At 39.9% G+C, this 27,941-nt stretch overlaps 2 protein-coding genes across 6 annotated transcripts in view; one reads left to right on the top strand and one right to left on the bottom strand.

The window, feature by feature from the left end:
• Nucleotides 1–2,280, bottom strand: part of POLK (DNA polymerase kappa) — a 35,787-nt gene extending 33,507 nt beyond the window's left edge. For 2 of the 4 annotated variants that reach the window (XM_083883641.1, XM_083883638.1), the window contains exons 1-2: nucleotides 2,214–2,280; nucleotides 1,599–1,739 (exon numbers count right to left, since the gene is read on the bottom strand). The gene's annotated coding sequence lies outside the window, so the exon portion shown is untranslated. Of the gene's footprint in view, nucleotides 1–1,598; nucleotides 1,740–1,848; nucleotides 1,912–2,140 lie in introns of those variants that run through there. The other 2 variants (XM_083883640.1, XM_083883639.1) reach the window with 2 other exon arrangements.
• Nucleotides 2,281–2,747: 467 nt separating this feature from the next.
• CERT1 (ceramide transporter 1) overlaps nucleotides 2,748–27,941 on the top strand; it is an 85,378-nt gene continuing 60,184 nt past the window's right edge. For both annotated transcript variants that reach the window (XM_083883064.1, XM_083883063.1), the window contains exons 1-2: nucleotides 2,748–2,886; nucleotides 6,302–6,436. In XM_083883064.1, coding sequence (XP_083739190.1) covers nucleotides 2,791–2,886; nucleotides 6,302–6,436 — 231 coding nt within the window. In that variant the 5' untranslated portion in view covers nucleotides 2,748–2,790. The remainder of the gene's footprint in view (nucleotides 2,887–6,301; nucleotides 6,437–27,941) is intronic.

Genomic DNA, 27,941 nt, shown 5'->3' with positions numbered 1-27,941 from the left:
GCAAACTTCTTGCAACCCCTAAGACACTGGAAGGGGTACAGAGTGAGTACAGGGGCACTTGCTGTGAAAGAACAAACACAGCAGTGAAGCACAAAATAAAGGTTCAGCAGAAAATGTACAGAAGGAGATAAAGAGGAGAGAGTGCATCTGGATATCACTATATTTTCAATTTTCTACATTTCCTGTGCTTTGGTTTGCATCCTAGACTGGTCTTGGCACAGGCAAACCTGATTCTTTTCAAACTATGCACAACTGGAAGACAGAGAACACAACTGGACGCTCCTCCAGAGAACACCTAATTAACGACAGTTGTTAATGTATGTGTCCTCCAAGGGATAAAACTACTGCAGCCTGAAAAAAACACCTCTCAAAATGTCTGTAAGAAGAACTTCAAGTCCCCAGCACTAAATCTTTCCTTTACAAATCTACTCCCACTGCACCCTATGCCAAGATACATCAGGAGCATGTGGCAGAGGTAAACAAAAATCTATCACCTAGCATAGCTAATTATATTAAATTATATTATTGTTTCGTTATATGAAGAGCTGAAAAGGCAAACCTTTTAGCATTCAACATTTCTTTCATTTAAAGTTTGTAAAATGCCAGCCACAATTAATAAACAAAACAAACATTCTCTCTAAAAATGACGGATATATTTGCTGAACGACCTGAAAAAACGCATTTTTAGTTTACAACACTCAACTGATTCAACGTTCTGGAGGGAGAAAAGAAAAAGTAAACTTCCTCTGTAACTAAGGGAATAGTTTCAGCCCAAGAGCCTGACAGGGAATGTCTGTGTACACGCCACTGTCACAAGGACTTGCTCGGACATGTCTCTTCAGCTGCTCCTCCTGAAAAGAAGTTAATTCAGAATTTAACTGGGAAAACACAACTGGCTCTACAGGTGATGCCAACTAACTTCAACAACATATTGCAGAGAATATAAATTATTCTCATGCGTATCAATACTTACAAAGCTCGCTTGACAAACGCAGTACATTGAAATTGATGCTAAGGAGGAAAAAAATGCACTTTGTTTCTTCCCAAACATTTAGTGAATCAAAGAACATTGGTTTTTGGCAACTTGCTATATATTAGTAAATTGTCTAAAGTAGCACCCACAGTAGACTCCTGTAAAAGTTTGGGTTTTTTTTTTCCTGTACATTGCAGTGATCACACAAATATTAAGATGTCCATGACTATTTTTTATTTCTAATAGTTTAGGATAATGATGCTGCCTTCTGAATCGTCCTCAGTTCCGCAATCATTGTAAATATATTTATATCTGAGACTTTGAGAAGGTATATTATTTAACTTTTAACTACTATATATAGAGTGTATAAGTGATGTGTCAATGCTCTTTCAAAAAAAAAAAAATTAATAAACCCTCAATGGAAACTTTCAAACAGCCTCACAGGAAAACCACACAATGATTTGTCCTAAGAAAGAAGTCAGAGAAAATAGAATTGTGCAGCATTGCTCTTGCAATAATAAGAGAAGTGCATCTTCCCGACCCGAAATTTCCTCAACCAACACTCTTTAACACACTTTCCCCCCCGCCCAAGAAATCAGGAGAAAGGAGATGAGTTAGTACAAACCTTAAGCCTTTCCCAAATCACTTTATCCGCTGTTCACAAACCGAGAAGTGACAGGTGCACCAGGGCGTGTTGTCGGTTTGTTTTTTTCATTCTAGGAATACATCTCCACCCATAGATATCGAAGAAAACACGTATTTCAGACTAAGTAAGAAGACAATAAATAAATAAATAAATAAATAGATAAATCACCGTTTCGTTCCCTAAGCTATGAAAGCAGTGTAACAAACATAAGACAGGACACCCGCAGTACCCGGCCCCGGCCCATGGCTCTGCCCGGAGAACCAGAACCCGGACGGGTCCAGGCACATTTCCCTCCCCTCTCCTCTCACCCAGAGACGGAAACATCTCCCGCCCCTTCCCGCCGCCTCCACCATCTTTGTTTAGGGAAAAGTTTGGAGCTCATCTCCCCCCTCCCTCAACAGTCCCCCCTTCCCTCGAGTCCCGCCGGTGTGAGGGGAGGAGGAGAAGCTACATCTCCTCACCCTTCAAAGCGAGCAGAGCCGGAGAGAGGCGCTACGCCTCACTAAAGATAAATCAAATACCTCTGAACAAACAAAGCAAACCAAACATCGCCCCAGGCAGCACCATCGCCCTTGATAGCGGAGTTTCCCTCACCCGGGGGCACCGAGGCGAGATCCGGCACAGCAACGGCGGAACCAAGATGGCGGCCGCGCTCCGCCGGGGCAGGACTACATCTCCCAGCACGCTCCACGGGCAATGGCGTCGGGAGTCGCTGCCGCGAGAGGCAGGACTACAACTCCCGTGGGGCGCCGCGGCGGGGCGGGGCGGCTGGTGGAGCAGAGCCCCCGCTCTCTTGTGGATGGTGGAATAGCGCGCCCGCCTTAACCTAAGATGGCGGCGGCGGCGGGAGCGCGCTGAGCGGGTGCCCGGCCGGCGGACGCGCGCTCGCCCCGCCTCCCCGCCGTGTCCCGGTGTTGTGGCTCGGGCCGCGGGCGGGGTCTGCGGGGCCGCGGCGAGGGGAGCCCGGGGCTGCCAGCCTGCTCGCCGGCCGCTCGCTCGCTCGCTCGCTCGCTGGCAGGGGCGGGCGGCTCTCGGTGGCGGCACCCGCTGGAGTGCAGAGCGCGGCGCTCCGCTCCCGTGGGCACAAGGCGGCTGCTGCTGTGGGCGGGGGCCGCTCCGGCTCTTTCCCAGCTCGGCGTTGGTGGCGGCTGCGGCGGCTTCTTCGGTCTCCATGTCGGACAACCAGAGCTGGAATTCCTCCGGCTCCGAGGAGGACCCCGAGACCGAGCTCGGGCTGCCTGTTGAGCTCTGCGGGGTGCTCAGCAAGGTAAAAGCCGCCTATTACCCCTTCCTCCCTCCCTGCCGCCCACATCCTCGCCGCTGTCAGCGCTGGGCAGGGCTGGGGCCGAGGGGCCCGGCGGTGGCGGCGGAGCGAAGGGGGAAAGGCCGGGCGGCTCCGCGGGCGGCGCTGGCACCACCAGGGCACCGCCACCTGACGGCGGAGCCGCTGCCAGCCACGGCCACAGCCGCCCCCTCCTTCCCTCCCTCCTTCCTCAGCCTCGGCAGAAAAGGGGGAGCTTTTCCTCCAGCCACCCCCGAGTAGGGAGGGCGTCACCCCCTTGGGCTCGGGGCTCCGGGCCTGGGTGTCTTGGCTCCCCCGGAGCTCCCAAAGGCCAAGTCGTGTGTTTATCCCCCCAACTGGAGCAGGCACGGCTTTTGGAGTTGAGAGTATGAGAACAAGGCGATGGAATGGTCCTGCGGGCAGAGATAACGGGAGGAGCGGAAAAGGAAAATGGCTTATATGGCTTGTTTCCCCCCTCTTTTAAAAATAACCTTTTTTTTTTTTTTTTTTTTTTTTTTTTTGGCGTTGAGGATAAGGTGATTTCCGAGCGTGTGTCGGTTTGTAGTGAGAAATAGTTATTTTCAGGAGTGTTTTGGAGTAGAATATTGAATTGCTTAGTTTTTATCCCGGTTTTTGTGGGGGTTTTTTTGTTTGTTGGGGTGTTGTGGTTTTTTTTGTTGTTGTTGTTGCTGTTTTTTGTTGTTGTTGTTTTTTCTTTTTTTTTTTTTTATTACAGACAGTCTATTCAGAACAACGTTGAAATATCTGTGAGATTAAAGCACTACGTTTTGAATTTATTTTTCCTGCCCTGCACGATAAGGCTGGGCACAAACCAACGTGAGAGGCACAGGATACAGAGCTCTTACCCTGCCCTGAATGCACAGAAAATTGCTATAACTGAGTTCACACTGTTGTGGGGGACTTTGTGAACCCCGCCAGCCTGAAAACGTTTCTAACCGCAGAGAGGGATGGTTAGAAAAAGAGAAAGATCTCTTCTCTCATTTTTAACATCTTATCTAGTAGTGGATGGGGGAAGGAGGGGATGAGATGGGTTTGAGATGGTGTTAGAGCAGTTACAACAAGAGATTTTTATTTAGTGTGTTTTTTTTGCTGTTTTCTTTGGGTTGTTTTCACAGCAAAGTTTTTCCTTGGGTAAGATGCTTCCATCGTTGGACGGGAAGCAATTTGTGGGATGTAATTCATTTTTATGTGAGCAGATTAAATACAAAGTCCAGGTGCTCTTTGTCAGTGGTGTAGCAGGTGGAGTCACGGCTTCAGACTTTTCTAGCTGAGGTATATGAACACTTTTTACTTTTCTGGATGGTTATGCTGAGTGTAGCATAATCCCATGTAGTCTTTCCCATGAGAACCTGGAATTTAATCTGAATAGTCAAGTGTGGTGAAACCTGTCACAATGAATATGTTTGAGGGGTAGGGTTACCTCTCGTTAGTTGATACCTCAGTAATTATTCAGATAAACTAATTAAAATGGAATGGTAGCATACTGAGCTTTCTACCAAGAAAATAATCTATTTTTAATAACTTACTATGTATAGTTAAGTTCCAAAATCATAGAAGTAGGCTGCAGTTCACTGTGTGCACAGTAGTTTCAGTAGTTCTTGCCCTTCAGTAAAGAGAAAAGCTGTGGAGGAAATGGAGTAATTTGGTAAGAGAAACTCGTTAGAAGTATATCCTGCTGGTCTTTTGAAATGTTTTGAAACTCTAGACTTTTTTTCCACTGTGTTTCCTGGTAATGATTTTAAGGTGGATACAAAGGAAGAACTTCAGTGGAAGAGGCTTTCAGGAAGCACGAGAATCCAGATAATTGGGAAAACACTGGCTTTTTCTCTCCCAAAACCTCGTGCCTACCCGAGTGTCCTTTAAGGAGTCTCTTAATTCATGGCACAGTTGGATTGCAACAGCAGCTTGGATTGCAACAGCAGATGCAAGATTCCCTGCTATAAGTGTTTCTGTTAACTTTTTCAGAGAAGGAAAGGTCCTTTTTCTGTGCTTTTTTCCCCCCAAGATAACTTTGGACTCTGCCTTTCACATGCTGGGAGGAGTTGGGAACATGAGAGATAGGAAATAATACACCTTTATGGCTGCTTGTGCTGCCACTTCATGCACTAGGAACACTTGAGGCTTTCTTTAAGAAATGGTGCATTTAGCAATTAAGAGATGAAAAAGGGCTTTATATTTTAAGAGCCAATCAAGGTCTTGCCTGCATTTGAAAATTGTTGAGAATTTCTCAGCTACAATTTTTTTCCTTAGACCTCATTATCTTATTAGTGAAGTTAACATGTAATTATGGAATATGTGTTAACTAATGTATGTAGTATGAAGTAGGAATGAGACTTAGTTGACTTTTCCCCCTCATTTTTTTTAGATACAAAATGATGGATGATGGATAGATTTAAATGTTAACCAGACTTTTTTCATCAAAGAACATTTGCCGAAAACAAGGAAATGCTTGCATGATAAGATTGATTTCAATGCTTTTGTTTATATTTTTATCCAATTTACAATGTTTGCACCATGATCGATTAATAAGTATCAGTGTATTGTCAGAATTACAGGGCAGTCCTGATTTTCTGTCAGTGTCAGATGATTCTATGAAGTTCATCTGATTCTACAAACTGCAGTCAGAAAGATGTTGCAAATATAAGAATAGTAATCAGAACTTTTGGTCACTTCTTACTAGATGTCTCTGGAATTAATCCAGAATTTGTTCCCAGAATATTGATTTTATTCAGTGTGTGAATGTGGAGTGCCTAGAAAAATCTGAATAGCAAAAACATGATTGGATGTCTGTTGATAACCAAGTATCTTCTTAGTGAAAGTAGTTAAAATTAAAACTTAAACCAGTATCTATGGGCAATATTAAATTAATAAAGCACTGAATCCTCTAGGCACTACAATAGTTATTTACTGTGCTGTGGGATAAATGGCATGTTTGTATTTATATGAAGAGAACTTTATATCGTGTTTTATATAAAATGAGTTATTCTATGTTCCACTCAAGTCTTTTGGCCTAGTTCCAGACTTTGAATTACCTCTTCTAAGTAATTAATATTTGATTTTTTTTCCCCCCTTCCCTGTTTTCCTTAATTTGTGTTATCAGTATGTTCATTGCCTTTATTGTAACTGGCCTGGGCAGTGCAGTTGGAGTCCAGGCATCTCTTGTCTTATTGATCCTTCAAAAGAATTGCTTTTTTTATTGCTTTAGGAGTTTGTAAAATTCTTCTAGGAGCTCTGAGCAGAAAAAGAGTTCTCATTTAGGAGAACTTGTAAAAATAAATTGCCTTTTTCTTTGGGCGCTCAAAAGCCTAGAAACATATCCATCATTCTTTTTTTTATTGTTGTCTTTCCATTGGCTGATTTCTGGAAAACTTTTTTACAGTGGACCAACTATATTCATGGGTGGCAGGATCGATGGGTGGTTCTGAAAAGCAACACACTCAGTTATTACAAGTCTGAAGATGAAACAGAGTATGGCTGCAGAGGCTCTATCTGCCTGAGCAAAGCTGAGATTACAGTAAGTACAATTTTATTGTTGCCATCATTCATGATTTGAGGTGCTATATATCTGTATCTGGTGGAAGCAAACAAGGATATGACAAATTCTTTTATGTCACCTACTTATGACACTGGTATCAGTGGAACACTGTGGAGCAGGGCAAGGAATTAGTAATAAAAAAACCAAACTCTTTTAATTTTAATTTGACAAACAACTTTTCATTTCTTACATTGGAGGGTTTTTTGGGTGAGTTTTGTGTGTGTCTGCTTCTCAAGGCTGCAAAGTTTTTTCCATGGGTCCATTTAAGACCCCAGAGGAGGCACCATCCTTCACAGTCTTTGCTCTAGAAAGAGTTCTGGTTCTTTGACTTTCTCAACACAACTCTGTAGATTTTTACCTTCTTCTCTGTGCTTCTTTCTCTGAACAAGTTAGTGTGTTGCTGTTTTTGTCAAATGCTGAAAGAAGGTCTGGAATAGACTGGTAAGAATGAAGAGCCTAAATATAAATGAGTAAGTGTTGTGGGGAGTGGCTGGGAGGGCTGAGGTTGCTTAACCTGAGATCTTATTGCCCTTTACAACTACCTAAAAGGAGGTTGTAGCAAGTTGTATTTCAGTCTCTTCTTCCAGATAAGAGGTGGAAGGATCAGAGTTAAATACCCTCAGGTAGTCTCAGGGGAGGTTTAGATTACACAGTAAAAGTGCTTCGTAGAAGGGGCTGTAAAACACTGAAACAGGATGCCCAGGACAGAGGTGGAGTTACCATTCCTGCAAGTGTCAAAAAAGCACGGATGTGGCACTTGGTGGCATGATTTAATGGTGAATATGGTGGTGCTGAGTTGATGGTTGGACTTGATAACATTAGAGTTTTTCCCCAACCTTTATGACTCCATGAAATCTTCAAAAAAGATTAATTTGCCTTAGAGAAAAAAAAAAAAAAAAAATCTGCTTTTTTGGCTTTCAGAATTACAATGCGTATTATGACTAATGGTTGTCAAAAAGCATGCTGTAGTCTTTCTGCAATACCATTAAATTGTCAGTCCAGTTATGTGATTTAGAGTAAAAATAGGCAGACTTTCACGTGGCACACAAATTCCTGAAGTAGTAGTGTTAAATCTTAGCATGTATGTTCTTATTCCACCAAATATGTGGAATTTTTTCAAGCCGTCTTAAGGATGACGAATGGCAAGTATTCTTCCTTACTAATAATCAGCTTACTAATAGAATTTTGTTAAACACCTCTTGGTTTGGAAAAAAAAAAGACTGGATTGATTACATCAACTGGATGTATTTTGGAGAAAAGGAGTTTTTTTACATTTAGATGTCTGGCAAGTATTGTAGTCATTTAAAAATTTAAACAGACTATGTAATGTACTTAAGCTATTTTTTTTTAACTTTGCACTTCTAAAACTTCCTCAAGATGTGGCTTAACCAGGAATTTATCGTACACGACAATCTCCTAGGAGTTCTCACTGAGGAATATCTGTGGCAATCTGTTGAGCCTGTGATCAGAACTTCCAAAAATGTGTCAAGAGGCGAGAGCTCAGCGCACCAGCCTGGCAGAGACAGGGAGGTGCTGGCAAGGATGTAGCCAAGGGGCAGCTGCAGGAACAGTGTACAGACATCCCAGCAGCCTGAATTCCTCCCTGTGCTGGTGGGGGAGTGAGGTTACAGTACCACCATTGCTGCTGGAATGTTTTGGTACATTGCAGTTTACAAAGGGGGAGCTGGCAAACTTGTCTTCAGGTTGTTTGTAACACTGGAACTTCTTACAGGTAACTTTTTTCTCTCTGGCACTTGTTAGATCTGGTAGTTTGGAGTTGAATTGATGCATTGTAGGGGCATCCGTTCCCATCTTTCCCAACAATGCATCTGTTTTTAAGTTCTTGAACTTCTTGGATACATGGAGAAATCAGAATTAAATTAAAATCATCCGCAGTTCTAAAGGTTAATCTGATATTTTAGTTCCGTTTTTGTTCAGGCTCATGCTTTGTGAATGGTATTTGGCAGTTCAGTTGATAGATGGTATCCCTGAGAGCTAGTAAGTTCTAGTTAGTTGTGTCTAGCTGCAACTAAAATTATTGTTGTGGAAATTTTAGAAGTTGAGGAATACTGTTGGATCATCTCGTGTCTCTAGGATATAGAAATACACTTTTGAAACTGTCGTGTAATTATTCTCTCTTTGTTTTTCAGAGGTTATACTTTTAAGCCAGAGTTTTATCATCTATGCTTTTGGTCTGATAGTTGTTTAGTATATTGCATACTGTATTTTTTTAACTTAAGCTTTCAATCAAAAATTGATTATACTCGAAGATAAATGTTTAAGATATTTTTCCTGAGGTACATAGTTGATCTTTACTTCTGTATCCCTGTAATTTCTTCAGTAATTATAAGCTTTCCATAAGTAATTATAAGCTTATTTAAATGCATAGGAAAACACCAGTAGCTGATAAAATAAGTGTTGAAATGATAATGTGTGAAAGCTGCCTTTACTGTCAGTGGAACTTATTATTTATTGAATGATTTGTAATTAATTTGGTAAGATGAGGGTGTCAGCTTTCTTATTGCCCTAATGTTCAGTTGCACTGATTTGATGTAGTTGAGATCTTAATCTTTAATATTTTTGAACAATCTTTCACTATACTGTAAGTTCCCCTTGATCTGCTGATCCCGAGTCAGATGTATTAACTACTTGTATCTTAACCTGTATTTCAGTAAAGTTTTCTGTAGTATGAGATGGTGTTCATGACTATAATGTTCTCTTGTAGGAAAGAGTGGCTGGATTTTCATAAAGCTTTCTTTTAGGCCCTTGAATCAGGCATGCATATTTGAATTTGATAGGAAATGTAATGATTTTCTATGCATAGTTAATTCTGCTGTTGTTATAGAATGACCAAATTTTGTTAATATATAAGCATAAATTTGGAAAGTTGCTATCACTGTACTTTCAGCAATGAAAATAAGTCTAGTTATAAGTCGTAGTATTAATTGAGATATAAATGTTGTATGCAGAAACCCAGAGTTGCTTCTGCTCTTGTTTTATCATTTGTATTGCAGGGGGTAGGGATTGATAGATAATTTTACAGGGATATTTTCTAAGACACTCATCTCTTCCCTTTATTAGATGAAAGAATACTAGTTAAATTCATGCTTATTAGCACAAATAGCTTTTTTTGTGTATTTCAAGTGCAGAATTATATTGTCATACATCCGGAACAGGTATGGTTGTGTAACAGTGACCTTTCATTGAATGAAAAATATGGGATCTGATTGGACTACTGGTACTGAAAAGAGCTGATTTCTCTGGAAGAGAGGAACAAAGGATGAGTATTTATTGTATACTCACTGGACTACATCAAGTAATGAACTGCCCATATGAACTAAGTTTGGGAAAGGATGATGAAAGTCAATATATGATGATAACTGACTTGCTTTTATCCACATTAGACAAAACACCTCAAAGGTGTTTAATTGGTTTATAACAGGCTGGAGGCTGAAACCAAAGGTGAAAGTTCTGCCATGTGGTCAGTGGATGAGATGAAATTGTGGATTTTATAAGGAGTTCATATATGGACAAACTCAAGCTTTGTTATATTAATCTAGCCTGGTCATACTAAATTACTGCTGTTGATGGTAGTCAGTGCCAGTTGGTCTTTATTAAGGATACACTTCTTTATTTTAAATCTTTGTAGTTCTTTCATTCTTGGAATCAAACTTCAGTGGGAAATTCTGTACACAAGGTTAAGAATGGGTGTTCATGGCAGTCCTGTAAGTGTGGATCCCTGGGGCATGGTTTTGGAGTTGGAAAGTCTGGGGTCTGTTACTGAAAGAACAAAAAGAAAATGCCCTGTCAGTCTGGAAGCCCAGCTTTTAGGCAGCCTGGTCCATGAGCTTTGATTGCTGTGTCTGTTCTAGTGCCACCACCACTGTTGTACAGTGTGACTTGCACTAATTCATGTAGTCACACCGTGATAAATCAAGAATAACATGGTATGCTGTACCCCCACTTTAGGCAATCTAAGAGGAAGGGCAACACTAATTTAATCGTGGTAGAAATTTATATTAATAGATTCTCAAATCTCTTTATAGAATTCTTAATTACAAAGTGTTTATCTGATGAATTCTAGGGGTTTTGCCTTGTCAGAGTAGCTCTTCTGCATGGATCTGCATGGAGGATCTTGAAAAATGTTTAGAGAAGTATAATGATTTTAAGATTGCTTAAGCTCTGCTGTGTGAAATTTGTATTTTTTGTCCCTAGGGGTGACTACCTACAGACAAAGAGTTCTAGAAGCTTTAAGTTCCAACTTAAAACTACTGTTGGAATCTGTATTTGTCATATAATCTGACAAAATTTTCTGTGTATATTATTGATACAGAAAAACCTTTTGATTTTAGTTGTTTAAACCAGATGCAATAACTATGATGCAATGGTTTTCCTTGGCTTTGGTTGTACTGCAGTGATGTACATGCATATCACAGCCTTTATGGAAATTTCTTACGTGTGGTAGGATGGAGACAGAAATTATGACTCGAGTCCTCTTGATCATAAGACAAACAGCCTGTTTTATTGTTTAGCACCTTCTTATAAAAGGAGTTTAAAACTCCCAGATCTAGACAACTTCCAGGGTTGGAAGGGACTGGTTGAAGTCTCTGTTTGAGTTTAAATCTACCCTATGATTTTTCACCTAGGGACTTTTTTGTCAAACTAGGAAAGCCAAATTGGGTTTCTTTGTATAGCCAGATTTATTGTTTAGCCACAAACTAGCTGTACTGTGACAATTCACCCTTCTGGTTAGGTTAAAAAATGCAAAAGTGTTCTTTGTTATCTCCTGCAGGAGCCTTGCAGTTAGGATGACAAAGACAACGTGCTGACACAGATTTCTCATCATTGTATCATTGGACTTGTGACATTTACATTTGGGAGCTGTTAAAAGGGTAGCCAGAAATAGAAGTTTTTAAGATGGAGTTACAATTTTACAACTTAAAGCTACAAATAATAAACAATTTAACTCAAAACCATTTTAATTAAAATAGTTTAACAAAACACATATTTAAAAAGCACACATTAAAAAAACCCACATCTTTTTAGCACTGATGTTTTCTAAATATTTGAGTTTTGGGGTTCAAGTAGGGTGGCGAGTAAATTGTCTTAACAATTGACAATCTTCTGCTTCCGACAAGTTGTCAGCTTGCTAGGTTACATTGTGAATTCATTTGAAAATGTGAGAACATGAGAGCACCCAAGACTTTTGAGGGGAGTGTGCATCCACCCCACACTTCTGCCCTACTTATTTTTAACTACTCTAATAGGAAAAAAAATACCCACTTTTGAATGAAATCAAGAGGGTGAAATTCATAACTGCCTATGTGTTTTACTATCAGCCAGTGTCTGCTATTGCTGAGGAATCTCCTTTTCACAATGAGGTCTTGGAAAACCTCTTCTGGATGAGGCCTTTAATGTTTATCTCAAAGAAAAAGCTTCAGCTTTTTCCAAGCCAAATCAGCCAGTCAAAGTGACTTCTTTCATTTTTAGGACAGAAACACCTGAGTTTGATACTTTTTCTGCCACTTAAAGGCTGTAGCCTGGCTAGGATTAAGACCTAGACTGCGTGGAGCTTCTCTTTCATATCTCTAAAAGAAATCTTTTAGTAATAATTCACAGAACAGCTGGTTTTGTCATCTATCCTTGGCTAAATAATCAATGATGATATAAGAAGTTTATAGATAGCAATAACTATGTACATATGTATACAACTCCTTTGAAAGTATTATTTGCCTTTTTGCTACAAACAAACCAATTCAGAACTATCAAAGGAAGTATCTCTTTGTCTTAGGTTTTACAGGTCATATCTTGGTATATGATTAAAAGTGACATGTTGTTATATTAATAATGTCTTTAAAACATTTGATTCTTAGGTTTTTGAGTAAAGTCATAAGTAAATTGTAATTTTAAGAATTTTATAAATAATTTAAGGTGTATATTTGGAGCTTTCAAATTTCTCTTGTGAAAGCTTCTTTGCTTGGTCGTGATCCTTGGGGTGCTAGTTGTAGACTAATCTTAAAAGAAACTAATAAGCATTATTGAAATGAAATGCAAAATATTACTGCTAATCTTGCTGTCTAAAATACCTTTGAAATAAAGTTAGCAAGTTAGAGAACTCCATGAAGCAGTGAAAAGCATATGTGCATTTTCCTTATAACCTTTGCATTTCACTCACTAAGAGTTGCTAAGTCTCCATACTGACAGGGTAGACTAAATTTGTAAAAAAGGGTAGTATCTCTGCAGCACAGGCTAATTGTTTATTGAAGATCCATAACTGGGAAATATTAATAATATGGTTGGACTAGAGGTGTCACCTTTATTTCTTAGCAAGAAAATCTTCAATTACTTTGATTTTATGATTAACATCTGCATATTTAATTGTAAAAAACTCAACATTAAAAGTCACGGTTATATTTTAGTTTAAGAATAAGAATTTTAAAAATATAATTTTTAAAAATAAAAATAATGTCTGATTAGTATTTTAAATATGAAAAGTAGTTATGGTTAGGTTTCTTATTCTAGTGGTAATCTTTTTATGTTAGGGAAAATGTAAGGTGGAAGTTGATTTCTAGAAAGAGCACCTTGAAAAAGAAATATCAGTTAATTTCTACTTGAAAGGATATCTCACTAATTAGAATTATTACAGAAGCCTCTGTTTATAAAGGGCAATCTTAAATTAGGGGTTTGGGATAGTGGTGACATAGGCATAATATCAGCGCTGACTCCTTAAATCATGTGGAATCACTATTTGGATAGTAAAGGTGGAAAATTTCTACAAATTAGCCGTAGAAAACTACAAGTTTAGCTCGTAGCTGCGAACACTCTTGACAGCATTTCATAATTTAAGTTTGAAACAGTGAGTTTTGTTTTTCATGTTGATGGAGCAAGCATGATGCCTGCAGAATGCACAAAATCATTAAGTATTGTACTATAAGCTTTAGGACGTATTTGGTGAACTGTTGTCCATATTCAAAACGTTGGGGTAACACCTTCACACTAATCACAAAAGAACTCGCTAACAAGGATGTGTTATATGAATTTGCATATGCAAATGCTGCTGTCCTCCCTCTTGAGGAAGGGGTTATTAAACTAGCCCAATCTTTTCTTCTCTTTAGTATTATCTACGGGAGTTTTTAGGATATGAGAGCCTTGGCAGAGTCAAAGCAGTGGCGGGAGGGCGGCTGTGGGGCTTTGCTGAGGGCAGCCGTGCTTTACCAGGCAAAGGCTGCTGCGTGTGTGGGGTAAGAACTCAGAGCTGCCTTTGTCAGCATTGCCTTGGCCGGTGCTGTCAAGTTCTTTGGTTTGCTTCTTTACTGCCTGCACATAGGGAGTTGTTGATGTCCCACCGGGCTTGCTGAGAGGGTGACATACCCTTGGCTGCCATGTGGCGGCTGTGCCATGTGGCTTGTGCCATTTTTTTGGGACGGCCCAATCACAGCTGCCCCCATGGCACCACAGCCCTGGCATCCCTCCCGGCGCTGCCTTTGCTGCTGCTTTCTGCTCACTGGGCTCCCTGCCGAGGCTTTGCCGTGCCCTGGTCCTTGGTCCCGTCATGGGGTCTGGTGTCCTGGAGCCACCTTTTTGGTGTGGTGGCTTTTGGCACAGTTGGGGTTGGCTCAGAGCACCACACGGTCACAGGTGTCTTTTAGATATGTCAGGCTCGCCACTGCTGTTGTGGCACTGCATTTTCACAGATCTGTGTGCCCCTTCCCTGCTGCTGCACCTCCACAGAGGGCATATGGAGACGGGATGTGTTCCTGGAAAGTCCTGTCCTGGCTCCAGCCAACACCATATGGCACATGGTGGCACAGGCTCTCCCGTGATACTGTTGGGGCTTCCCTCAAGGTTAACCAGACTGGGGCATCGAGGGCCATCTTTTAATTCTCCTCCCCTAGTCCCAGGAGTCGTACAGGCTCTCTCTGGCTGCGCAGAAGGGGCTGATATCGTTGCTGTTGTGGTTGCCAGGCAACAGGATTTATCAGTGATGGTGAGTGGCTCCGCTTCGCTCTGCTGGAATTTGGGCCGCTCGCAGCCAGTAGGATGTGATGTCCCTTGGTCCCGGGCACCACCTGCACTGGCTGGGCCTCCCAGTCCCTTGGGTGCTGACAGTGGCACTGGCTGCCTCGTTTTATCCCAGGTTTCTCAAGTCCTGACTGTGGATGCAGTTGTACGTGGCAGCCTGCAGGCCCAGGCACCAGTGGCTCCAAGCACAGCACTGGGACAACTCCAGCAGCAGGGCTGCCGGCTTCTCTTCCAGCCTCTGCTGACATGGCACCATTTCCTTCAGTTTTTGGTGACCACACCGAGGAAAGTCTTGAATGCCACAGCGAGGCCAACTCCATCTGCTGCTTTTGTGTGCTTGGCACAGCATCTCTCCCTCTGCAGGCTGCCTCCTGTGCTCTGCCATTTTGGATGAGTGACTCCAGTCCCATGTGCTCTCTGCCACCTTGGGTGACCCATGTCCAAAGCATGTGTCACATTGGGGTTTTTTGGCAGCTGTCTCTGTGGCATATTACGGGGTATAGAGCCCAAAGATAGCTCCTGCAGCTGGGGCATGAGCAGACCTGGCCATTCCAGGTCTACCCACCCAGCAGCAGTGGGAGAGCTCTGGCAAATAATGGCTGTTCCCCCCCTCAGTTTTTCACCTGCTGCTGTGCCCTGCTCCCTGTCATTGGTGGACATTTTGGCCAGTGGTGTCCACAGCATCTTTATTGCCATCTCTACATCCCACTTGGCCTCCAAATGCACCAGCAAATCCGAAACCATTTTACAGGGCTTTATAATGTTCAGTCTGTGGTTCCCAGACCACGCCAGCAGGGCTAGCAATGCCTTCTGCATATACTTTACTCCCCTTTTAGGTAAAAGGAGAATCCATACCTTGATGATGGGGTTTTCTTCCAGTAAAAAAACATCCTCTCGTTTCTTGGGCACCGTTTTCTGTTTACAAGGGGTATTTATAAAGGGGAATCTGGATTTTTGGCAGCTTTCCACCACAAGCAGCTCTTCTTGCTGTATTATTGCAGCTTTTTGCTGCTGGTTTGGCGGCTCTCCACGCAGGCTCTGGTTTTTTCAGCTTTTTCCGCTGGTTTGGACAGGCTCTGTGTGTGCTGTGCTCTGTTTATTTCCAGTATTTTGCTGCTTTGGCTGCTCTTCTCACACGCTCTGGTTGCTCTTCATGCCGTTTTGGTCAGCTCTTCATGCCACTATACTTTCATAGAGCCTGATGAGCTGTTCTGTCTCCCTCCACTCTGCTCGCAGGATGGTTGTCATCCTCACACAGGCGCACCACGTTTTATATGTGGTCCTAGAATGGAGACAGAAATTATGACTGGGGTCCTCTTGATCATAAAACAAACAGCCTGTTTTATTGTTTAGAACCTTCTTAAACTCCCAGATCTGGACAACTGATGGATCTGGGTCTTAACACCACCCAGCTTCCTGGCCAGTGATACATCTGCATTTAGGGTTGGAAGGGACTGGTTGAGGTCTCTGTTTGAGTTTAAATCTACCCTGTGATTGTTCACCTAGGGACTTGTTTGTTGAACTAGGAAAGCCAAATTGAGTTTCTTCTTATAGCCAGATTTATCTGTTTAGCTACAGACTAGCTATACAGTGATAGAAATTTGCTATTGTTCTCTAGTTTGGGGCTTTTAGAGTACTTTGTTTTTATTGTGTTGTAAATAGACAATTAGACAGCTCTGTTGAAACGCCTGGACTAGGACTGAGCAATCAATTCAGTTTGCACAGTGGAGATACTTTCAAGTAAATTAGTTTGTTGGGCTTTTTTTCCTCCAGAAACAGCAATTGGAAGGCACAGTTGCTTAATGAAGGCAGTAATGACATTTTATATTAATATAGAAATTGCAAGCCAGCCATTTAGCTTTAGAATGAACTTCTAAAAGATGTGGGGGTTGAATATCTTTTGTGAATCTCTGGAGCTCAAGAAAAGCAATAAGATAGAAAATGGAAGTCTGTTTAAGGGACAGCTTAGTGAATTGTCTTAGCTTTTTTCCCTCCCTAAGTAGTAATAAATTGTTGTTGCAAAGGACTTAATAAATATTCATTTTATCAATTAGGACAGACATAAACATGTTACTTTCTGTTTACAAAAAGAACAAGAACACTGTACGTGAAAGAGCCAAACTGGCAGTTTTCAATTTTAAATTTCTCATTTCCTCATATATAGTCTATAGAGAGACTGACATGTTTGTATCCAGTAATCAACCACTAAAAATAAAAAGCTTACTCCACTTTTTAAAGCTATGGTTAGTTGAACAGCCGCCTTTCCTCACTCTAGTAGTATTTCTGTTTTATTTATAGAGCGATGCTGACCACCATTAATAATTGTGAGAGGAAGTTACAGTTTGACATTTTTAAAAATAGATTGGCAAGTTAACAGAAAATTCTTCATGCATTCGTCAATTGAAACACATGCAGAACCTTCCTATGATTTTTTTTTTCAGACAAATGTCAAACCCTACAACTCTCTTAAGTTTTATAATAAAGACGTGTATTTTTAATTGAAGGAGATTGGTCAGTGCTAGAAAAATGTTCTTAGTGACATGAAGAGTCATGTCTTCCAAAACACTTTCAAAAATTCATCTTGACATTAACAGTATATTGATTACACTTTACACAATGTGAAATATAACATTATTTTGGACTCAGCTGATGTGGTAGTGTATAGAAGTGGAATAGAAGAAATAGTTTGGATTTACTTTTTTTTTTTTTCTAGCTACTGTGCCAAAATTTGATCTTGGTAACATATTTGCTTATGAAAAAAGAATGGTATAATTGCAGTTTGTAGCTACTGTTAAGTTTGCTTGAGCTTGTTGTTAGTTAAGTTGAATGGGAACTGATAGGTTTTAGTTTGTGAAAGTTTTTATTAAAGCTAAACCATAAATCCATGCCCTGGGCAGAAACACTAGCAGTAAATCTGTAATAATTGCTAATTGCTTGGGAAAATATTGTTTCCAGCTGTCTGAGGCCGGAAAAGAATCTGGTATAGCTTGATGGGATGGGCATTTAATTGAATAATTAATTTTCTGTAATTTGATAAAGTGCCTTCTCAGCCTTAGTTGCTGCTAAAAAAATGACCTGAGTAAACTTAAGACATAATACAAGCCCTAACTAGGTCGGGGTTTGTTTAGGAAATGTGACAATTAGTGCTGTTAGGCTTTGGTGCATGTCTCAATCAAGTAGCTAAATCTACACTGGTGGGAGTTTTGGCTAAATGAGAAATGGATATTCCAAATAGAAGTGAATGTGGTCAGGTCACTTACTCATATGTGAAAGGCCTGAGGTGATTTTGTTCTGGAGAGGAAAATGCCAAAGAGCAACAGGATAGAGAGGAAGGGAAAGGGAATAAATACCTAGGAGATTATGACACTGGGCTGCTGCCGGTGGAAGTTGTTTGAAATCTGGGATTCTTATGGACAATGAATTTTGGCATTCACATCCTCTGTACAAATTTGTGTATGCCACTGAGTTATCTGAACCAGCCATTGATGGCTTGATGTGAAGTGAAAATGTGTGTATATATTGAAGTTCTACAAAGTGCTAATATCCTTGTCTAGCAAAAAACTATTATTTGGCATGGTGGAGAAATGGGAAGTTTCTTTTGTAGTGTGTATTGGAGAAATTAAGCCAGAAATGGAAAAATACACATCCAAATCAGCTCAGTGAGGCTGTTCTTTGTTCTGTAGTGTGATGCAGATTCTAAAATGATTAAGACGTAAAAAAATATCTACAATGTACATTAACCAGATATTTTACTGTTACTTAATATTGTTGAAGAGTTAGTCTTTAGTTCTTGAATATAATCATGTGTTACCACACTCTTGAAATTAGGGCTGTAATCCAGCAGTACTTCTGTCTTCTTATTATCAGCGAGAATATAATTCCCCACCATGACTGTTTTTATTATGATAATTAAATTCTAACACTGTCCATTATTTGACATAGACTTCAGGGTCACCATTTATGCCTGTGGAACAGTATATTGGAGCAGTTTCATGCTGTGGAGATTTCTCTCAGATGTATATACCAAGTTTTAAATAGTATCAGTGTTTTAGGTATTAAAGCTATGATTTTATAGCTCAGCAAGTTTTTCTATGCTACTTGCAATCCTTATTCTTGCTCAATCTGGATTTCTGTGCGTTTTCGTAAGATTGATTTATAGTTAATTTCTTGTTCGTGGCTGCGGTTGGTTCCTATGTCAGCCCCTCCAGGGCTGTGGTGTTGCTCAACACACAGTTCTCCTGGGCAACTTGCTGCTGATTGTCTGATGTGTCTTATGATAGCTGATAATGACATTTTCAACAGCTTTATTGAGGATTTGTACAGCATTAGACCTCACTTTTGGATGTGCATTCATAGAATACTAAGTCAAAAAGTCAGGATACTTTTCATTTGTTATGCAGCTGCAGTCAGCCATCTCTGTTTTAGATGCTTCCTGAAGTCTCTTGCTTAACACCCTTTCTGTTCTTACATTCAAAATAGTTTGTCATAGATAACTGCATGAGTGTTGTTTGCTTCTTCTCCCAGTTCATCCTCTTGCCTCCTCCTTCAGACGTACACTTTGGTTGCTATTTTCCTGGGTTCTCATTAAATTCTGGTTAAGGTGAATTCAATCAAATAGTGTGGCCATCTTCACCACTTTTTAAATCCAGTTGATGTGTCTTTTCTCTTAACTTCAGTCCATCATTCCTTAGTTGAGAGGACCAGTTGGAACAGGATTTACTACTCCAGCTCTCCAGGTACTTAACTGAGGTTGTATTGTAACTGGTGTCTAATATATTATTAAAACTTTTTAAGTTGCTGTCTTTAAAGGACAAGTGTTGCTTATTCTTAAGTTCTCTTTTTCAGCTCTTTCAAAACTAATTATGTGTTCATAAATATATATATCTATACAAACACACATGCAAATATATATATATGTAAAAGAATTAGAGGTAGCTGTGATGGCAGAGTTTAGACTGACAATTCAGGTCAATTTTAAATTTTAGGATGAAAGCTTTTAGACTAACATTCATTAGCAACATGCCTTGTCCTTTTAATTAGTTAAATACATTGTTAATAGTTGCTATACATTAGTTAATACACAGTGACTGTTATCATTTTGTATTCAAAGCAGTCACTTATAGACTTAGATCCTAAATTATCTGTAACTGTGGTGTACCATGGAGCCAGTACCACATTTCTAGCCTGGTATCTTTGTTCTTGGTGATCCTGGTTGCTGAGGCAAGGGTAACCTAATTGAGGAACTCTTCAGTGGAGGAATGGGGGAAAGTTGGATGACAGGACAGATACAGAACTGAAATATGCATCTTTTGCCAAACACGCACACACAGGCGCAAATTAGGATCTTTTGTAAGTATCTTTTAGTATGTGGTTGGGGCACCTGATGCTGGACTGCATGTGGGGTGAGAGGTGTTCCTCTCCCATGATGCAGCCTTGTTGCTTCCTTGCCCTGTTGCTCAGCTGTTTGGGGTTTTTAAGTCACCACTGCTACCAAGAGCAGAAACAGCCCTCCCAGCTGTGGAAATTGCACATTTTCACTGACCAGTATTGGACCATTAAGGAATTATTTATGGTTCTGGGGCCATGGCTTTTCACCTGTGTCCATAGTTTGCTTAAATTTTGTATCAATAACAAGAGACACCTGGTTCCAAGGCCTGGTTCATAGAGCCAGTTTTCATAACAAATTAATGAGATCAGCTCAGGACTGGGAATTGCATAGTTAGCATAAGTCCTGATGCTAATAATGTTAATACTGCATTTATAGAAAATGCTTATACAGTTGTACTGTGTTAAGTTGCTTATGTTTGGATTCAAACCAAGCTAATCTTAAGTCTTAGTGTGGTGCTTTTGAAGGTACATCAGGCCTCTGTTCTAGCTGGAATGTCACTGATTTCCTAGAACTGGAATTTCCATTCCCATCTAAGTCCAGAATGTTCTAGTCTGTCAGCTCAATAAAGTGCCATGAAGCATGGCTTTTCTCTTAGGGTAGAGAAAAACCTTCTCTGGATATTTACTCATGACTTTCTTGTGAAATCCATATTGTTCTGTTGCCACTGGTGTGTGAGAGTCTTCTGTGCCACACTGCAGTACGTTGTGTGAGGTACAGCTAAATTAATCAATCTACAAATAGTTATTTTAGGAGTGCAGCAGTGTGAGTCCTGCTCGTATATTTGACTGTCCAGTAAAAATAAACTTTAATAGAAGTGGCTCAGACAGTGTTTCTGCATTCTCTAAGGTTGATACAGAATTGCTTGGCTTCCTTCCTGATAATGCAAATTTTTTGTTCCAGCTGGAAACCTGAGAAGTATCATATGAATTTGTCTGCAGGGGATTCATTTTGACTTGGTTCTCACCAAAGCAATAACGTGTATTCTTCCACTTCCCTAACTGATAGATAGCTCTTCAGACTATGTTTAAATAGGACAGGCCCATTAGTTATATCCTGATTTCTCCGTGTGTGTATCTAAATCTGTTAATACCAATTTACTAATCCATGGAGCTTTTACATATCTGTAGTCACTAGTAGATCACTTAAGGTGATGGCTGCAAGCATGTGCTGGTTTACAAATATTTCAGTCTTCTTTCCCCCAGTAACACAGGGCCATTCCATGTCTCTGCCTAACCTTTAGCTGACATTTCAAGTGCACAGTTGTTACACTCTAGGTCTTGCTATTACAAGTAATTTTTTTTTTCAGTAGGCACTTCAGAATAGCAGTGTCAGGGGTATGTTTACATTTAAACCAATACAGCATGACTTGATACTACCTACTAATTCCACTTCATTAACACAGAAATAATTTGACAAAATACTAATCTAAAAAATCATATGCTGTAAGATACTGTCCTGTAAGATACATGAATTCCTCATGACTAAATATGAAGATTGTTTTTATGTGATCACTTTTGCACCCAAATGTATTTGGCAAGTGTGCAGAAAACCAGATTGACCAGGTTTACACCTGAGGGCTGTAATTTCAAATTTTAAATGTGGTTTCAGTGCTAAAGTAACATGCAATGTATACTTGATTCAGACTTAAAAGGACAGTTCTCCCATGAGACAGCTTCTTTGCAACAGATTAAACCAAGCTAATTTTAAATTTGCAGGCTATGCTAACAAACTAATTTTAAATTCTGCTTACACACTTCTGCTTTCACTGGCCTTTACTTTAGCTAGGTTTTGAAAAGATAAGATCATTATTTAAAAGAAAAATAAGTGTTTAAAGGCATTTTGAGTTGAAAATATCCCGACTAAAGACCTGAAGTGGAATATTTGGGTAGTAGCAAAGAATGTAAAAACATTTAATAGGCTTTTCTATTTTTAAGCCTATTTTCTTTATAAGCTTTTTTCCTACGTGTGCAAATATGCCATTATGAGAAAGTTTTGTTTTTAATGTGCTAATGAGGAAGAAGTTAGATATCTCATATTATGCCCCTAAAGGTTTATCACTTTCAGTAGACATAGAACTGTCTTATTTACTTGCTTGCTTGTAATAAGGTTTTTCTATACTGTCCTAAAAAAATACAGTACAAATAAATGTAAAAAGAATATTCCGAGTCAATGTAGCTAAAAAATTATTTCTTATTGCTTAAGAATAACAAGAAGGAAAGGCAAGACATTGTAGTCCAGTGTTTCTATTAGGTTTTGACTGGATTTTAGAACTAAGAAAGGGAAACCAGAATTTTGTGTTGTGACTCTTGGTAGCCCTTAATTCGCCAGATTTGTGGATCTACTTGGCTTTTCTTGGGGCAACAGGGGGCAAATATTACAAATCCAGGAAATTAGAACTTGTAGTGTCTTTTGGGACTTCTGTACATGATTAATAAAATGTCTTATAAGCAATGAAGTATAATGCTGTCTTTAAGTTGTTCCATCCTGAGCCTTAGATCCAGGATAGATATTGATATTTTAAAAAATCCTTGCAAAATTAATTACTTCAGTCTTTATAGTTCTAAAGCCAAGTGTCTTCAAAAATAAGTGATGGTGACAGAAGGGTCTTGGTGAGTTTTTATAATTGCACTGAGTGTAGCTCGTGGGGCTGGGTCTGCCATGCACCTCTGTGAGGAGACTCCAGATTGTCCTGCATGGAACACGGTCAGCTCCAGCTTCACCAGACACAGTGCAGGGCACAGCTGAGCCCCACAACCACTGTGTGACACCTCAGGGTAAACAGAGGCAAAAATGAATGGCAAAAATGCTGCTCAGCAGGTTATTTCTACAGCAGGGTGCTCAGCACTCCTCAGAGAAAGAGGAGTGAGGAAAAAGTGTGAGAAGAGCTGTGTGGGCAGGACGAGGTGCTCCAGCCACAGAGTGAGATCCCCTGCAGCCTGTGGCCATTGTGCTGGCATTTTTGGTGTCCCCTGTGCAGAGAGTCACACCAGACCAGACAAGCACACTGCAGCCTGTGTAGAGCCCAGTTGTGGCAGGTTTATGTGACCATAAAAGCTCATATGTCTTGACAGAGGCTGCAGCCTCCAAAGAGCCTGTGCTGTAACAGGTCCACCCTGAAGAATTGCAGTGATGGATTCAATCTTTGCTGAAGCACCTGAAAGCAAGAGGAAAAAGTGGCAGAATTAAATAGAGCATAGCCCTCATTCCCAATCCCTCTATGCCTCTCTTTGTTTCTCACCATCCAACTCTACTTTGCAATAAATTAAGTCTTTTTTTTCAAGTCAAATCTGTTGGACCATGATGGCAGTAGGTAAATGATCTCTCTCTTTATTATCTTGACCCATGAACTTTTCAGGGACTCTGGAGAGAAATACACCAACTTGAAAAATAATACTATTTAGTATTTAATAAGGCACGAATTACAAAGTTTTGACTGGTCTTGTCTGGTAAAATCCTAACCATGCATAATGTTATTGGGTAAAACACGTATTGTGATTAAGCTGATAGTATTTTTCCATTGATGATTTTAAGTATTATTCACCATCTAGAATGTAACTTTAAAATCGTGTCAGTGGTACTTCATTTCACTACCTTTCTGTTCAAAGTTTTTTTCAAAACTTAGCATGTTTTCAACATATTTTGGAAGCAGGAGACAATTTCTTCACAGTTTGTATCTCTTATGAATTAATGCTTTTGAAAAGTTATTTTAAGACATGCACTTTTTCCAGCTTGTCCTATATTTTCAATTTGCTTTTTTCTAATTATCTAATCACAGCCTTTGCCAGTTCCAAACTGGTTTTACATGGGAGCTGAAATGCAGTTTTCATGTGTGCTTTTAGAGCTAATGCCTTCAGTCACATGGCACAGATCTTAAAGTAAACTTTTTATTTTTGGGATTTTGTTAGCACCTCAGTGTAGGTACATGTAAAATATGTTCGTATAGCTTTTTTTTTTTCTGGTATCAAATAGGTTCTTTTTTTCCTTTATTCTCATAGTTGAAGTAGGTACTTTGCAGTGTTTTTCTTGTTTTGATACATGCTGATTACTGAGAATCATGAAGTGATTTTTTCATTTTCTATTTAATTTTGTTACCTGCTACGTTGCATTGCTTTCCCTTTTTATATTCCATCAGGCTAACTAATTTATAAGGTGCTTATTATCTTGTTTCTATAGCTCATCATATATTGTGCCTTCTTTTTTTTAACATAGGATACTGGTGTTGTCCATTGCATCCTAAATTACCACATGCACATCTGTCCCTTTGTCCAGCTTGCTGCCTTCTGCTGTGAGTTTTCCTTGCTTGTGGGTGAATAAAATGCTCTTTTGAACTTCTGTCTGTTTCAAAAGTTACAGATGCAATTTATTTTATTCTTGTGCTTTATTTCATTGCTTGTGCTCCTCTGTAGTGAATCCTTCCAGGTCCAGAACTTACTGAATGATCTGTGAGAACAAATAAGCAAATCTGTAGGTTGGTGGTAACTGCTCTGAGCATTTGGGTTTTTTTTGTGGAGGAAGTGGTAGTTTGTTCAGATACTTTGTAACTGGAGGACTTCAGGAAACTGAAGAACAGAACAAAAAGGATGCTTTTTCCTGAATTCCATGGGAATGGTAAAAAAACTAACCAGTAGATAAATTGTACCTTGCATGGCAGGGCAGTGACACTGTTCACATGGGAAAAGTTGTGTGCAGCTCTCTCGAGCTGGAAACGTTGTTTATGAATAGTTATAGTCTGGCTTGTATCTCATATCCCAGGGTATAACTTCATGTCTACTTTTATAAGAGGTATATTTAAGTTGAAACTGGTGAGGTTTGCTATCTTAAAAAGATTTGCAGGCTTATTAACATGAAGATGGTTGCAGATAGACATCAGAGTTGCAGAGTGGTGTTCCATTATTTCCTCAGCAGATGAAGCAAAGGGCAGAATACACCAAGTTGTATTCCAAGTGGAAAAGAAGTGATTGCCAGGTAGTTTGTCCCTATGCACATGCTACATGCAAAAACAAAAGTCTGCAGGCACGAGTTACAGCATTTGCATCAATGAAATATATGCAAAACACCTAAGTCAGTTTTACTTGATAAGGCTTTTTTTGTTTCTTAAAAGGTGAGCATTAGCATTTCTAATAGTTTTAGGTACTCTGATATAAGGCATATATGTGTAGGCTATTTTTTGAAGAAAAAAAAAAAAGTTTGATTACCAAAACTTGAATTTGTTTTCTTAGTTTTCAGTTAAGTAACTTCTGATGAACACCATACTCAGGCCCACTCAGATGAAAGAATGTGAAGTTCTCTTAACTCACTTTGAGTTGCACTAAGAGAAGCAAAAGGTGGACATCAGGTTTCATGTTTTAGCTTAGGCTAGGTGGCAGCCTCTGCTGAATTTATGCTAGTGACATTCATGCCTGAGATATAAGGAATTGTAGTTTTCATTTTCTATAGGCCTCTATTGTTTGTCTTGTGTCCTGTTTCCCAGCCCAGGATTTTCTTAATAAGAAAAAACTTCAAAAATTTTAAATAATTTCAGCTTAGGTAAGTTCTAGTTCTGCAATGAGAATAATGGCAGAAGAACATTTTAATAATTGTAATGTGCAGACTTAAATTGTATATACTATGAATCATTCTAACTTTCCTCTGTAAGAAAAGGGCAAAATGTCTTTAACACCATTTGGAGTAGTGAGAGAGATAAGCAAAAGTTTCTTCATTCAGTGTTTGGTTTTGGCATTTTTTGCTCACATGGAGTACTCTTGAAGGTTATAAAGTATATAAAAACACTTAATCTTTCCTGTGTGATTTGCCTTAAGCACCCAAACCAGTATTTTATAAGCAGATACTGCTCTGAAACTTGTTTTATGAATACTTCAGGCTTGACAGCTGTATAGCAGGAAGGATTTTGTGGCAATGCAGTCAGCTATGACTCATGAGACCTGAGCTGGCTACCAACTTCCTCAGTAACTGTAGCCAAGTGAGTGTTTTTTTCATGTAAACTGTTCTTGCTTAGAAATGTTTAGAATTTAAGATTGGTTTTGGAAAGATCTAGGATGCTTGGATACTTGGAATTGCCTTTGTTTCTGCGGGATTCTCTGCAAGTGCCTTGGAAAAAAGCTTTGGAGTCATACAGAAAGGGTGTTTGTGGGTGCTGGAGGCCTATTTCTTGCAGCGTGTTCTTGAATGGAATTATGATTTAGCTGTGGGGGTTTTTGTTGGTTTTGGGTTTTTGGTTTTGTTTTTTTTGGGGTTTTTTTTTTGTTTGTTTTTTTTTTTTTTGATGTGGCATACACAGAAATTACATTACCTCTGCCACAGACACTTAGGTCTGTGCAACTCAGTTTTGAAAATGCTGTAAATGTTTTCAGGTGCCCCCATTCAAAGTGTCTCGATCTGAGTTTTATTCCCCAGTCCCCACTCAATTTATGTAAGTTGCTTGAGGCTGCTGCGGGTTGGGAAAAAAGCAGCTGAAGTTCTCCAAGGTGCTTTAAATCCTGAGGATAGATAGTGAATTCCTACTTGCTTCCTGCTTTCCTGCCTAACTAAAACATTCCTCTTTCTTGCCTTATCTTGATTGTGAAAGGTCATTGGGACATCCTGGCCTCAGCACATGCCCTTAGCTTGTTACAGATGAAAATCCCTATTTATCCTCCAAGGTCCTGTCATATGACTGGCTAAGAACTGAACCAATTTATAACAGCTTCTGAGTGTAAAGGGGAAAAGCAATACTAGGCTAGAAACAGTGAACCTCAGAAAGAAATGAGATCTAACTGAAATGAGTTGCAGTCTACAGGAAGAAAGTGAAGAGAAACAGAAAAACTTCCAGGAAGGATAAAGGAGTCAGATGATGTCTGATGAGAATGTTAGAAGATTAAAGAACAGACCTGAGAAGTTGTGAAGAACACTTTGTGGTCTTTGCTAGATGCAGCTACAGAAAACAATAAAAGCACTTATAGCCAAAGATAAACCAAGGAAGTTTGTCTGTCTGTAGCTCAGGGGGAGGAGGATGTAACAGATGCTGCCAAAAAGTTACATATGGAAGTCTGCCAAGTTATTGGTGAAAATGAATTGTGAACTCTGTACTGGCGAAGAAGGGGGTTAATCAACAGCAACGTGATTTGTTCTGTTTTAGGAAAAGATCACATCACATGAGTCAGATGATTTATTTGTCTTTTGTGTTCAATTAATTCAGGGCTCTTCCAATGAAGCATGTCCTTAAAAAAATAAAAAAATCAAAGGACTATAAACAATTAATAAATACTATAGGGTGTTAAATAAATAAACAGAAAATCATGTACCACTTGCCTAACTTTCTTTTGAAGCATATTTAACCTTGTCAGTGGTTATTTATTTCTTTTAGCGACTTGATCTAACAGGATCACCTGATCAGCTCTATTTTTTTATAACATGGAACTGCACAGTGAGCTGAGTATAACCCTAAGTCTGATTTATAGAATCACAGAATATGCTGAGTTGGAAGGGATGCATCAGGATCACTGAGTCCATCTCCTGGTCCTGTGCAGGAGAGGCTGGAGAGTCCCACTATGTGCACAAGAGCAGTGTCCAAACACTTCTTGATCTCTGACCAGGCTTGGTCTTGTGACCACTTCCCTGGGGAGCCTCTTCCAGTGCTCAACAACTCTCTGGGTGAAAAACCTACTCTCTAAATCCAACCTAAACCTCCCCTGACTCAGCTTCGTGCCACCTCCTCAGGTCCTGTCACAGGTCATGAGAGTGAAGAGATCAGTGCCTGCCCCTCTGCTTCTTGTGAGGATGTTGAAGACCACACTGAGGTCTCCTCTCGTTCTCCTTCAGGCTGAATAAACCAAGTGGCCTCAGCCTCTCCTCATAAGGCTTCCCCTCCAGAGCCTTTCACCATCTTTGTGCCCATGCTTTGGATGCTGTCTAATAGCTTCATGTCTTTCTTGTATTTCCATGTCTGAACCTGTACACAGTGCTCAAGGTGAGGCTGCCCCAGTGCAGAGCAGAGTGGGATAATCCCCTCCTTTGACTTGGCTGCTCAACTATATAAATATATATGTCTATATATATGTGTGTATGTGTGTCTGTATATATATTTATATATAGATG

Source organism: Zosterops lateralis (genome assembly GCF_965231275.1).
Source record: "Zosterops lateralis genome assembly, chromosome: Z".
Lineage (NCBI taxonomy): Eukaryota > Metazoa > Chordata > Aves > Passeriformes > Zosteropidae > Zosterops > Zosterops lateralis.
The sequence above is the reverse complement of the archived record's forward strand: the minus strand, read 5'-3'. Positions and strand labels throughout refer to the sequence as shown.